Source organism: Phaethon aethereus (assembly GCF_964289735.1).
Source record: "Phaethon aethereus genome assembly, chromosome: 6".
Lineage (NCBI taxonomy): Eukaryota > Metazoa > Chordata > Aves > Phaethontiformes > Phaethontidae > Phaethon > Phaethon aethereus.
Genome location: NC_138580.1, coordinates 16,188,299 through 16,202,478, shown reverse-complemented (window position 1 = coordinate 16,202,478; position 14,180 = coordinate 16,188,299). Strand labels below are relative to the sequence as shown.

The 14,180-nt window shown below is 41.5% G+C and overlaps 1 protein-coding gene across 1 annotated transcript in view; it reads right to left on the bottom strand.

Annotated features, from left to right (window-relative positions):
• The window catches only part of GYPC (glycophorin C (Gerbich blood group)), a gene marked incomplete at both ends in the record, with an annotated part of 29,404 nt that extends 28,576 nt beyond the window's left edge, over window positions 1-828 (bottom strand). The window contains one exon of the mRNA XM_082001655.1: window positions 795-828. Coding sequence (XP_081857781.1) covers window positions 795-828 — 34 coding nt within the window. The remainder of the gene's footprint in view (window positions 1-794) is intronic.
• Between the last annotated feature and the right edge of the window lie 13,352 nt (window positions 829-14,180).

Here is a 14,180-nt window from a genome sequence, read left to right as displayed (position 1 = left end):
AGATACAGCGCTGCTATTGTAACACCAAAAGCTCCGAGTTTTGCCATTGACTTTTCTCAGCTTTACCAAATCAGAATCTACCCCCTTCCCCTCTGTTTTCTTTTTAATACTGTCCCACAATGAACGTTAACCACGCTGCAGCTAAGCCTCTGTGCTCATTTGACTGTTCGGGCCAAATTCTCTCTTTTCAAATTTACTGAAATATGCAGAGTTATGCCAGCAGAGGACTTGCCCTCCTGTACTCTCTCTTGCTGAGAAACTAATTTGCTTGTCCTTAAAGCCCACGTTTCTAAACTTCCAGGAGGAAGTTTAGAAACGCATTATGGCTTTAAATATAGACTGTCAGTTTGTGGCTTGCGTCTCATATTACACACAGACAGCTTGAGACTCTAAACACAAGTTGTGCAGCACCATTAATAACTTAGAAAAGCGTCAGTACGCTTTCAAAATGCTCCATATTTTCATTCCTGAAGGCGGGAGGAGGGAAAAACATTCAAATGAAACTTTTCTAAACCAGGGTTTAGGCGGAAACATTACTAACTTTGCTCGGTCCTGTTCAGGAGTGGGAGTTTGCAGAGCCCATTTCAGTTCACACACACGCACGCGCACAAACACAAAGAATAAAAGAGGAAAACAGTTTCATCACAACTTTTTTTTCTTCAAGATTAGTCTCAGGCATTCTTTTTCTTTTTTTTTTTTTTTTGCATATGAAATGCATTAGACAATCTTTTCCTTAAGCAGCAGACTGATAAATCCACTCTTATTGTAAGGGGGGGGGGGGAAAGGGTACTCACGTGGTTGAGATGTCGCATTGTTTTGGTAACTCATAATTTACGCCTTTGAAAAATGCCTTATTTGTGTTGACAGTCTCTCTTCCCTGCTCAGAACCGACGGCGGGATTGAACAGAACAGCTGGAAGAGCCCAGGAAAATGCTCCTCTTGTTCGGGCTCTCCTTGCCTGGCTCCTGACCCCTTTACAACTGGAAAAGGAAACAGCACATGTGTCATTCTTTTTTGCCTGTGTAGCTCACATGAGCGGGGAGGGGCACCCATTTGCAGATAGCAGTAACTGTATTCAAGTTTTGCAAGTTGGATGTATTCCAGCCCTTTGCTTTTACTAGCCAGCAACCAGTGGAAAGAAAACGCTCTTTTCATTCTTAGCCAAATCTAGACACACCTATTAGATTAGTTTCCCAAACCCCTACCCACCACTGTTGATATTTCTTTAAGTGCAAAACTTGCTGCTGACTCCTTTCCCAAAATGCCTATCATCAGTGGGTGAGACTGAAAGTAGGGCTTTCAATTTTCATTGCCCAGCAGCATCTTTAACACCGACAGTCTAACTGATTCTACCCTTTTAATGGGTAAAAATTGAGAATGGCATTTACCGGGTCAGAGTAGTTATGCCAGTGTATAGCATGAATCTACACTGTGCTCAGAAGAAGGAGGAACCTGTGGCTGCAGCACAGGCTGAGGCACAAGTGACTCCAGTCCTGGCTCTGACACAGGCTTCTTACGGCACCTTGTGCAAAGCTTCGGTTTGCCATCTGTAGAATAAAGATGATACAACTGATTTCATCCCGGTCTTGGTATTTTTATTTAATCTGCAGGCAGGTGTTGTTTATAAATAGGTTTTATTTATTGGTCTGCATGGGTTAATTTACTCATACTCCACAGCAAGTTTTTCAGCCTGGACTAGGCTACTAGCTCCCTCGTTTAAATTGCTACCATTTAAAGCTATCTGTTTGGCTATCTGCATGCTAGACTGCAATCAAAGGTATGTAGTTGTTGTAAGTGTGCATATACTGTCAGTCTGTGGTTGACATGGGCTAGGACATGTAGGTCATATCAAAATACAAGTAATGTATAACGCATATGTCTTAGACACTAAGAAGAGTGGACAAAGTTTCCATTTTCCTAGCCTCTGTGAGTCAGGATGAATTAACCGCCTGCCTGTGACAGCAAAAACACAGTAACCATCGGAATGGAAGTGGAAAAAAACAGAGTCATGAAATTCAGGCTGCGGCTTATCCTGTTTTGCAAAACTGTTGCAGGATATTTCTGCGAAATCATCTCAGTGACCTCCTATAAGAAATCAATGCTGCGAACCTGGTTCACAGTATTTGTTTAACAGCTATAGGATGGAAAGAACAGTGACTTATTTACATGCCAATGACAAATAACAGCTTGTTTCTGAGCACGGATACAGTAAATGACTTCAGTCAGCAGTTTCCACTGTCTGGGCTCATGGTAGAGAGCCCTGGAACATTTAGTGATAGACAGAGCAAAGCAAGGCACAAAACAAAGAAGAAAAAATAATAGCAAAAACTCCTGACATTGCTCCACTGGCTTCAACTCTATAGCATAACATGGATTTACACCAGATAGCTTCTCTATGAAAATACTGATGGAGATATTATCTATTGCTTCTTCTTCTATATTTGAAGCACAATGTGCAGTGGTAAAATTGGGGCTTTCTGTCCTGGGGCATGAGAATTGTTGTCATGCAGTTATTACTTTGAAAACTTTCATCATGCTGATCCCTGAGAAATTTCAGAACTGCTGTTGAGAAAACACTTCTCGGCTGTTGCAGCTGACCTGAAGGACGGAAGGTATCAGTGCCTTCATTACGTTAGTGTCAGTGGTCCAGACCCTTCCCAGGAGTTTTGTGGTAGACTACTCAAAATGGTGTACATGCACTCGAGTGGGCTGTCCTAAACTGGGCCCGGTTAGCTCCAAGCCCTCTGCATCTGTGCAACCCTTCCTGCATCTGTCTTCTTTGCTCCCATTAGGGCTACTCTCCTACCACCAAAATCACTGGGAGAGTTGCAGCCAATTTTGCATAAGAGGATCCTTGCAGAACCAAGCCCACATGGGAAAGTCCCCTTTAACACCTTGGTAACTTAACTTTTCTTAGGACTTCTTTCTTTGCTTATTGAATAGGCTGGGATTCCCAGGAAATGAGAGTGCCATTTCCCAAGGCTGTTGCTTGCCCTCAAGCAGGCCATAAAAGAACCCCCCCCCCCGACCTTTCCCACTCCTCATTAATGGGAAATATGTGAGGTTGAAAAGGAAAGTGAGCACAACAGTTCCACGCAGCCCAGCACACTTCCGGAGGAGCCCGGGACCGGGGCACAAGACAAAGAGCAGCTCTCTGCCTGCCCCGACCCTCAGCCACCTGCCCCTGGGGGACGGAGGCACCAAATGAACCCAGAGCAAACGATGGGAGTGGAGGGGTGGTGGGGAAAATATGTAAGTAATCGTTAATTTCCAGCTTGTCTGAACTCTCTCCTAAACTTTAAATACAGCGGTTGCTTCTGGCAAAAAAGCCCCCCCAAAAAGCGAAAGGGTGAAGATAACAGAAGGGTAGCTGAAAGCATATTTTATCTAAGGGCTGTGGCATTCCTACAGGATCCACCAGATCTGTGGGATAACAGAGGTATGCTGGGAAGTGTGTGTGTCAGCCGTGTGGTTTTCATCAGCCAATTACCTGATCTTCTGGGGCCACCATGTTCCTATTAACCTACAGAAGAAGTATCAGTTTCCTATGGTGAATACTTTCGTATCTCCAACCTTTACAGGTTCAGAGTGTTTTTCTGAGCAAGGAAACCAAAATTCCTTTTTTGTCTCAGTAGTGCTTCCAGATGTGACAGTCCTTTCAGGTCCAAAAGTGTTCACTCAGAAGTGGGACCTCTCTTGCCTCTGATACTGCAACTTATCCTACTCCTCCTAAGCACAGCTATGTAATGAATTCACAGTCAGGACCACACGGTTGTTTCTCTGATACTATCTTGCTCCAAGATAAATGATATTTCACAGTCATCCAGGCTTGGCAAGCTGATGCCGTGTGCTGCAGCTGTTGTTCCCAACAGGAAGGGAGGACTTAGGCTGTACTCGAAGGAAAATAAATAAATAAACCAAAGGAAAAAGTCTCTCGTCAGGAAGTTATGCCTGACAACAACAGGATTAGAAGTCCCTGTCTTCAGTGGATTTTCATGACAACACATAATGCAAAACTGTAATCTCAGCCTGTAAAACTGTGGCAAGACTGAAAGAGGTTGAATGGAAAACTCTCTGTAATATTTGCGCAGCCTCCCAGCCCCAGGGAGGGTGTTTGGATCCACCACCTGGACCTGCCAGGAGAGGATGTAGCAGCAGCTGAAGCGGTTCTTGCCTGGTTGTGAGTTGAAGATAGGCCTTATGCCCCTACTGATGGCCACATTTGTATGAGTCAGTGGTGTGTCCCACCAGGCCGCGTGCTGTGGTCATCTGGCCTGTGAGCATGGGAGATGGTGTTGGCTTTCTCCTCTCCTCTGCTCCTACACACTTCAGGCTGTCTTAAACATGCCAGGCTGGTGAGCTATGTGTGGTTGGGATGGATCCCAAAATTTGAAGGCTTTCTGCAGGTCAAGGAGAGATATAGCTATGGTGCAGCAGAAGCTAGGCTGAATCCTGAAGGAGGGATACTTCGTATGAGATGCTTCAGGAAAGCATTTGGCTCTGGACACCCTGTGAAATGCCATTTTCTACTTACTACCTTTCTCTCCATCTCTGGAAGGAATAATAGTCTATTTATTTGTTACCTTGTGCAGTAGGGTTGCCCCCTGACTTCAGTCCTTTTGTTTCCTTCCTGTTTCCCATTTATCTTTGTGCTAAGAGGGTGGGGATTACTGGCCGTAGGCTACTTATCCCCTGTGTGGGGCAACTCAGGTCTGGTGTAATGTCATGGAGAATGAAACCTTTGTGGCCATGCAAAAGGAATCAAAGTAGACTTATTACCCTGGATGGACTATGATGCTAGTATAACATGTTTTAGATGGTACCTGTGCAGCCAGTGACTGTAAGTGCAACTAGCTTGTGAAATCCTTAGGGCACAGAGCAGGAATTTTCTGTCTGCAGTCGTAACAGTGATTGTTACTGAACAAGTTCTTGATCCTCACTAAGGCCAAAAGAGAAGGATTTACTCTGGAGATGAGAGATCAACTCTCCTTCCTACTTTTTATCTCAGACATACATCTTTATTATTACCTCCCCGCTAACTTCTACTTGAATCTTTGGGATATATTCCTATCTCTGGAACATAGCGTGTCCCCTGCTTTGCCTTACCTCACAACTATTTGAAGTTAAAGGATGTAGTGTGCCTGTTTGTGTTTAAGATGTCCCCACTTAGGCTGTCAGTTTATTTAGGAAAAGTTCTTTTCCATTTGTGTCTGTAAAGTATCTGTGTTCTCAGGGGAACCTCCAGTGTCACTACAATGCAAATCCTTCTCAAAACATGCCATCACTCTGTGGAATGGAAGTATAAAGAGCCCTGTGCCCCTCTACAGCCTTGTGCTTGGTTTTCTGTGCACTGCAGTTCATTTAATGACACCATGGAGGGAAAATGGGTATGGTCAAGAGCTCAGTGGACAAAATGTTGCTGATTCTGTGTTACTATCTATAATGTTGTCATGTCCAAAAATCAGACAGAATAACTTAAAGCCACTGATTCCTGCCTCCTCTCCAATCTAATACCTGACACTGCTGAAAAGCACATCATCTGCTTGTACTCTAGACCAGTCAACAGGATGTTGACATGCTGTTTGATAGTGCATGTTTGGGACAGTGGTAACATAAGCTGGGTAAACATGGAGGGGGTGAATCATACTATTGTCCCTTGCTGAGTTCAAGAAATCTGAGAGCAGGCTTTGGTACATGGATTTCTCATAGTAAAAGAACTAAAAGATAAATAAAATAATCATGTTGAACTTTAAAACAAAAGGGAAGACTTGCTCACACAAAGCAGAATTAAAAATGGGAAGTCATTGTTCCCAGGGGATCTAGTGTAGTTAGACCTTCAGTTTGACTGAAAACTGTCATTCTTGTTTATACATTAACACATTCCAAGTGTTAAATTATGCTTTCACTGCCAGTTAAGAGCAGGTCAAAATCCTTTCAAAGGTTGCTTGTCCATCACCTGGACTGTCCTTGTGTAACATGAGCTATAGGCTTGCCTCAGCCTGAGCTCTCTGGGAGGCTGGATCCTAAGCTCTCTTGTACCCTATCAAGGGCTTCAGCCTCTTTTCTACCCTTTCTAATCTGGATAGATCAGGCATGGATGGGGCACATCCAAAGTTGAGATCTTTCTAATCACAGTGTGAATGCTTTGACCAGAGCATTAGCTGAGGTATGTCCAACAAAGGTGTTGCATAAGTCTGTGTACTTTAAATCCATTCCTGAGTCTGCTTCCCATGTTGTAGCAACATGGAGCCAAATAGACACAGTCAGATTGACAGATAATTTCCTGAAATACAATAACACTGAGGTATTTGCTCTCATTTTTAGCTTGCATGTACCATCCTTTCTGGAGAAAAAGGCATCAGATTAAAACTACTTTATTCTATAAGTGCGAGAACAAAAAGCTCTTGCTTCTCTTCTCTTCTGTATCTCTGGTCAATCCACAACTGGCATTCTCTATGTAGGATTGCAGGCTAAATTTACTCAAAGGTACTTATCCTATCAAATTAAAGCTGACTTGGTAATATTTACAAGCATAATTTATAATAACTTCCTCATCATATTGATGTTACAACAGTCTTCACTTGGGTTATCAGACTGCTTTCTGTAGCTTTTGATCAATTATAAAATCAGAGATACTTCAGTGAAGAGTTTAGTGTTTCAATCCATGATCTGAGCACAAAGCTGGCATGTGATAAAGGCAGAGTTACATTGAATGAAACTAGGGCACCATGAGGACGTGTGTGATGACCCCAAGACCCTGTCACTTAGCACTGCTCCTATCACTGCTTTAAAAATAACTCCACAGAATTCCTAGCCCAAGGGGGGCTTGAACTTAATCTTTCTCATAAGTCATGTGATTTTAGTTCTTTTTATTTTAAACCAGCGTTAAACTCACATAGTTTTTTCTTTCATTCTGCAACTTGTCTGAGCAATCATGATGATGTTTGTATTTACTGACTTAGTCACGTTGCTTCCTTTGTTAAGTGATTAATTAAATAGCTAGAAGACATAGTCAACAATCCTAATAGAGTTCATTAGGATCACACCAATAACTCATCACTGCAGTGGGAAGAACAGGCTTACAAGCAGTTAGAACACATCTGGATCCTCCTAAGTTCCCTCAGGCCGTGTTCTCCTCTGATGCTGGACTGCAGTGTTTGCAAATCCTCAGGCTCTTGGAGACCATTCCCAAAGTGGCAAGTGGTTACCATGCCCTGCATGCAGGGCATCCCTGAGGACCACAAAGATGAAGCCTGGGAGCTCCCAAAGCAAAGAATAATTTTATGCTGGTAGGTTTGGGGTTTGGATTTTTTTGTTTGGTGGTTTGTTTTTTTGTTTGTATGTTTGTTTATTTTGTTTTAAATCTTACTCTAAACAATTCCAACATCAATGGGCACAGGATGCAGGGAGCCCTCTCTAAAAGCCTGGTGTATACATACAGCTACAGTAGAAATAATTTTTCCTTATCTGCTCACTGGTATACTCTAAGGAAGAAAACTATGTTTTTTGACCCCTGCCATATGAATACGTGTGTCTTTCCAGTGCAGTCATGTGACTGGATTTACTAACGTCATGCAGACAGTTCTCCCCATTGCTTTCAAAAGAGTATTCACAGGAATTAAGCAGATAAGCAACTGAATGTAAAACCAGAGCTCCAGGGAGGACTCTTGAAGCCAAAACCAAGCATTAGACGTGTGATTCCCCACTGTCTTTTAGTGAGACGCAAGTGGGTGCCTTATTTTTCCTTTTAATTTTAAAGGGAATTCAGCCACCCCTGCTTAATGGGTAGTTTGCAATTCTCTCAAATAGTAGAATACTAATCTCACTGAAGTGAGGTTCCTAAGGCACTGATAGTAAATTTGTTTTACAAGCTTTGTAGAGGGAGTGGGAGAGAGTTCCCAAAGTGCAACTAAATGCACTGGATGTGGCTATCCTTGAGGTCCGCTCCCCAGTGAGTCTAGCTAAAATAGGATATGGTCTTTAAAATCAGCTAATCCGCTGTTCCTTTTATTTGTGCTAAGTAGGTTTTTATACAAAAATGGATATAGCTGTCTGCTGCGATGGAAGTAAAAATTCAGAATGGTCTATTCTAATAATAAATTGCATGCTGATCATTTTTTTTACTGCAGCAAAGGCAGTTCAGCTGTATCTGATTGGCACTACTTCAAGATTTTTGACGTTCAGCAGGAGAAGAATATACAGCTGCAAAAATCAAAACAAAGCAAAAAACTCTCAATCTGCACATGCTGGAATGGCAACAAGCCCAACTGCAACAGCTTACCAGACCCACTCACAAGTAATGAGGCACTGGGACACACAAGGAATGCGTATACAATGGGTTTTGTTTTGTTTTAATGCAGCGCCCAAATGTTTCCCTCTGGATACAATGTCACAGACTTCCTTGAAACCTATTTAAATGACATGTATGAATGTGGTTGAAAATTTCAGCTGTCGATTCTGCAACACTCCTGCAGATCTACTTTTTATCATCCCTGTGTTCCTGTTGGACATGGTAGGCATTAAAGGGCAAGGGAAAGGTGAGACACTGAAAGAGAGTATGTAGCGATTATTCATTTCTTGTAGTGAGCTGCAAGCAGACTCTACTGATATATACATACTTCACCATGAAATTTGCAGTGCCTTTTTGGGGAAATAGTTTTCTTCCTTAGTAAATCAAAGAGCTGCCCAGGAAGTTGTAAGTCAGGACAATAAACATAACTACAGGAAAAATATCTGATTAGTCTAAACATATCTTTTCTCTCTCAGGCAGATTAATATGAATTTTGGCTTGTGAAGTCAGGCTGAAAGGATGTGACTGGGAAAGTTCAGGGATGGAATTGGTTTAGACCAGGAAGTTTTGGGAAAGATAGTTCAGAAATCTCTAAGATCACTGGATCTTGTCAGGTTTTTTTCAAACACGGAAGCAAGAGCTGGACCAATTCTGTGTAGCATCAGTGCTACACTGCTGGTTCATCTCTGGGAGCTCAAACTCATATTAGGAAAACAATTAAGAATGCCCTTATGGCTACCTTGATTTAAGAAAACACAACGCATGCTCTTTATTTTAAGGACATGCTTAGGTCTCGCTTTCCAAGTTGAAAGCATGCTTAAAGATTTTCCTGATTACTGAAGGTTTCTTATAAATATTCATATATGGACACTTTCTCTACCACATCACCCAAATTAAATATCCTAATTATACTCAGACTTTACAATGAGGCAGGCTATTGAAATAAGTTTTTAAAGATAAGGGGTTAGTGTCATTTTATGTAACTTCAGTGATTGAGATATTAGTCACATAATCTATTCTAGTCATCTGCATTCCCTCCAGACTCACAGGAGGAGACAGAGGTTTCCAGAAGGGGATTCATTCTGTGGCTTAAAATTAGGTGTGATGAACTAGATCATGTCCAATAATTTTGTCTCCCCTACTAAGGAAAAAACCCCACCCTTCTTTGCTGAGATGCAGACATAAAGGATGTTGCAGCATTTCTAGCAATACTTAAATTTGCTATTACTATTCTGGTACTATTTCACACTCCTCACAGAGGCCATCCTTCTTGCACTTAGCAAATACAAATGGACAGAGTCCTTGCCTTTACCACATAAAAGTGCGGGTATGCTTTGGAATAGTGGGCAATCAAATCCTCATTTAGTAAGTGTAACTGATTATATGCACCATGTAGCATGAATAAATGCTTTGTGTTAATTAACACTCTGTATCAATATTCCACCATTTGAAATTTCACCTGCTGTTATCTTCTGTTGTTCTCTTTTTTTAACTTCACAGAATAATTGTCAGATATCCTCTGAAATGTCCTGCTTATAGTTTAAATAAATTTAAATAAAATAGTGTTATTGTATATTATTCATAATGCCATAGAAGCTTTAATTGCTTGAAAAGTACAGTAATTACAGACAAATAAATTTTGACTTATTTTGTTTCTTTTACTGTTGACTGTTTTTTTTTTAAACATTAATTCAAATCCTGACCTTTCTCTGAAAACATCTGCTGGTTTGTAGTCACTGTAGACCTTGTTAATATTCGCATCAGTGAGAATGGTTGCTCTCAGCTTTAACACATTCAGAAATTTACTCAGCAACATTGTGCTAGGATGTGTTAGTAGATATTTAGAATACAACTTTAGATATGGTTTTTGATGGAGATATATGAGTTCTAATAAAAGAGTAGATTTTTGAGTTCTAATAAAAGAGTAGATTTTTTTCAAATGAAGCAGTTTTAAATTCTACTAAAGAAGAGTAATTGCTACTACTTAATAAATTATCCCTCTGTTTATCATATATCAGCTTTAAGACCATCTTACAAGTTTAGAACTGGGAATAACCCCTAAAAAAATGAATTTCACTAGCTACCATTAGATAATACTTTTTTCTGTAGTACCTTCAAAGTTTTGGAATTTTGCTGTATGTAATAGTCTAAAATACTTAATCTTTGGGTTGTAAATCATGTATTCGATATCTGTACAAATATTGCTGCGTACTTTTTGTAGGTGCAGAAATAAGGGAGAGAAAGAGGACCTTAAATATATCTAAGGGATCTGGACCCAATTCCCATATAAATGACGTAGCTTAGATTATCTCACCTAAGTTATAAAATGAAAAATAAAATGGTAATGTCTTGCAGGTATCTGATCTCACTGAATAGCGTACCCAGGTATCAACTATATATAAAGTCATTGTGTTTCATAGTCATTATGATGATTTTTGTCCTCCTAACATATTCAAAATGTGCAATTCACCTGACAAAAATCAGAAACACTGCCACCAAACAACATTGGTGTTTTTCTCTCTTGTTACTTCTTTTGCTGCTAGCCCTGACCCATTAAGTCTTCCCATCTCACTTCTCCTAAATCATTGGCGATCCAGCACAACAGCCCTTCTGTCAGTCCAGCCCAGGCACCGAGTGTGTTATCAGCTGCATCCAGTTAGCTGTACCTCATAACAAATTAGCTGAGCAATCTAATGAGCAATATATGAGCAATCTAACTCTGTTGTTATCACATCAGTTAACATTATTATATTGTCCACTAAAGTCAGCATTGACTTAGTAGTCAATGTTGAATGGCCATGGGCAATACCTAGACATTAATTCCACACACAGAAGGAAAAAAAAAAAAGAATTTATGCTTATAGTCAGCTTTTTAATAGTGTCAGATCAGTGTCTTTCAAGTTTTGGAAGGTATGTGGGGAGACTCAGTAATTGTATTCACAGGCTTATCCTAATAGCAGAAGGAAGACTGAATGTTTCTAGCAATTCTCCGTACTCTCCTAGTGAGCTGATACTGCAAAATTGCAGTTTGCTGGCAGAGAGCTAAAAATTATTTGGAGTCCTTAGAGGAACTGAAGATCACCTACAATGTTCTGACAGAAAAGATTGGAAATATTGAGTTTTTTGATCACTTAGAAAAAAGATTTAAAAGCATCCTGCACTGCAAATATTATCTAGAAAGAGAAGCACAGCTATAATATTGAGATATTAAGGGCTTTTCTCCATTCAGAAGTCACAGAACCACAGAATCACAAAAGTTGGAAAGGACCTCAAGATCATCAAGTCCAACCATTAATCCAGTACCACCATGTCCCCTAAACCATGTCCTGAAGCACCACATCCACACGTTTTTTGAACACTTCCAGAGATGGTGACTCCACCATCTCTCTAGGCAGCCTGTTCCAATGTTTGATCATCCTCTCAGTGAAGAAATTTTTCCTAATATCCAATCTAAACCTCCCCTCACGCAACTTGAGGCCATTTCCTCTCGTCCTATCACTAGTTACTTGGGAGAAGAGACCAACATGCACGTCGCCACAACCCCCTTTCAGGTAGTTGTAGAGAGCGATAAGGTCTCCCCTCAGCCTCCTCTTCTCTAGACTGAACAACCCCAGTTCCCTCAGCCGCTCCTCATAAGACTCATGCTCCAGACCCCTCACCAGCTTCATTGCCCTTCTCTGGACACGCTCCAGCACCTCAATGTCCTTCTTGTAGTGAGGGGCCCAAAACTGAACACAGTATTCAAGGTGCGGCCTCACCAGTGCCGAGTACAGGGGCACGATCACTTCCCTACTCCTGCTAGCCACAATTTTGCTGATACAGGCCAGGACACTGTTGGCTTTCTTGGCCACCTGGGCACACTGCTGGCTCATATTCAGCTGGCTGTCAACCCCCAGGACCTTTTCCGCCAGGCAGCTCTCCACCCTCTCCTCCTCAAGCCTCTAGCGTTGCATGGGGTTGTTGTGACCAAAGTGCAGGACCCGGCACTTGGCCTTATTAAACCTCATACAGTTGACCTCAGCCCATCGATCTAGCCTGTCCAGATCCCTCTGCAGAGCCCTCCTACCCTCCAGCAGATCAACACTCCCGGCCAACTTGGTGTCATCTGCAAACTTACTGAGGGAGCACTCGATCCCCTCATCCAAATCATCGATAAAGATATTGAACAAGACCGGCCCCAGAACCGAGCCCTGGGGAACACTGCTTGTGACCGGCTGCCAGCCAGATTTAATGCCATTCACCACAACTCTCTGGGCTCGGCCATCCAGCCAGTGAGTCACATTAATTTAACCTAAATAAAGTAAAAATCTTATGTCTCTTGCATTCTGAAAGTAAAAATGTGGACAAGTCTGTCAGACTAAAAATTATATCAACATAGTCTCTCCTTGTAAAATGTACAATGAGAAGTCACTGCATGTCCTCTTTCAGCTGATGTCTTTCTCACAGATAGACATTGATAACTCTTGACTTTTTTTACCTCTTGGCTCTGCCCAGAAGTTACCTTCCATTGGGTTCATGGCATAGCTCTGTGGTTAGAGCTCATTGTGGACAAGTGAGTTCACTGATTTCATGCTCCCAGGGTGAAAAGCCCTTAGGAGCACTCCAGGTTTCTGGGTAGGAACTCTGGCCTCTAAATGATTTAGGTTCTTCCTTGCTTTTTCACTATCAACCATATGTTTTAAATAATGCGTTTGTCATTGTGAACGCAGAATGTTTGCTATACAGGACTGACTTGGGCTCATGTTTAGACTTCCCCTGTGCCCCAGCGTTTCTATGATGTGAGGTCCGTATGGGAGCCCACTCAGTGTGAGAGGCTCTGACCACTCAATGGAGAAACAGAGGTTACTGTTGAAGCAGAGAAGGAGAAGTACTTCTCTTAGGCATGTTAAGTTGCCTTTTGGTGTCATTTAATTTTCCTTCATTGACTGTACAGGGACTTTTGCCCCCCTACATAGGCTGTCTGAATTACCTGGGAAAGCCATTCGGCTGCTTGAAACTAAATGCGTCCTTTCATTTCTAAAAAAACCTCATCAGCTTCAGATCTTTATAAAAAGTCTGAGATGAACAACCAATGGCTGCCCTCACCTCTTCTGGAAACTGTCATGGCTTCAAGCTAACTTCGGTGGTCTTGTCAACATTTGGTAAACAAAAAGCAGCATCATGGAGGAGCTTTTTCTTTTCCATTTTAAAAGCATGGAAGATAGATATCATATGATTCATAGGAGGTTTATGATTCATAGGAGGCCAAGACCTTGCTGCAGAAGTACATCTGTTTAGCTTATGAAAAAGAAGATCAAGAAGTAATATGATTATTGCTCATAAGTATCTCCATGGGAAGGAAAAATCATATACTAAAGAGAGTTTTGAATCTAGTAAAGTTTAAGGAGAGTTAACGATTGTGTATTTACTCTGTAACAATGCAAATGAGGAAAAAAGATACAGCTTTCTAACAATCAAGGTTTGGAACAAAGTACTGAGAAAAAGTATGAATTTTTCTATTTCTTGAAATCTTACAGACACCTTGCTGTAAGATTTATGAGTCAAACAGAAGATATTAGTTCAATATCATTCTGTGGCCTAAGTGGCTTTGAAGATATTAATCTGTGAATCAGTCAATGAAAATCTATGGCCTGTAAAGGGCAGAGTATCTGATGACACGATTATGATGTCCCTTCTGTCCCTACAGGCCAGAGGCCAATGAAACCCTCTATATTAGCTCACCCCAGCGTTCGCTGTTGTAGCAGTGCTCTGTAAACCACCTCCTTGGTTCTGCCTTTATATGTATATAAGTAGACTTGAGACCTACAAATTAAGTCATGAGCACAGAGGGTGGGGAGTGTCACCAAGCAAGCTATCAGTGTGACATTTTAAAGCTGCTGGCTGACTGCAG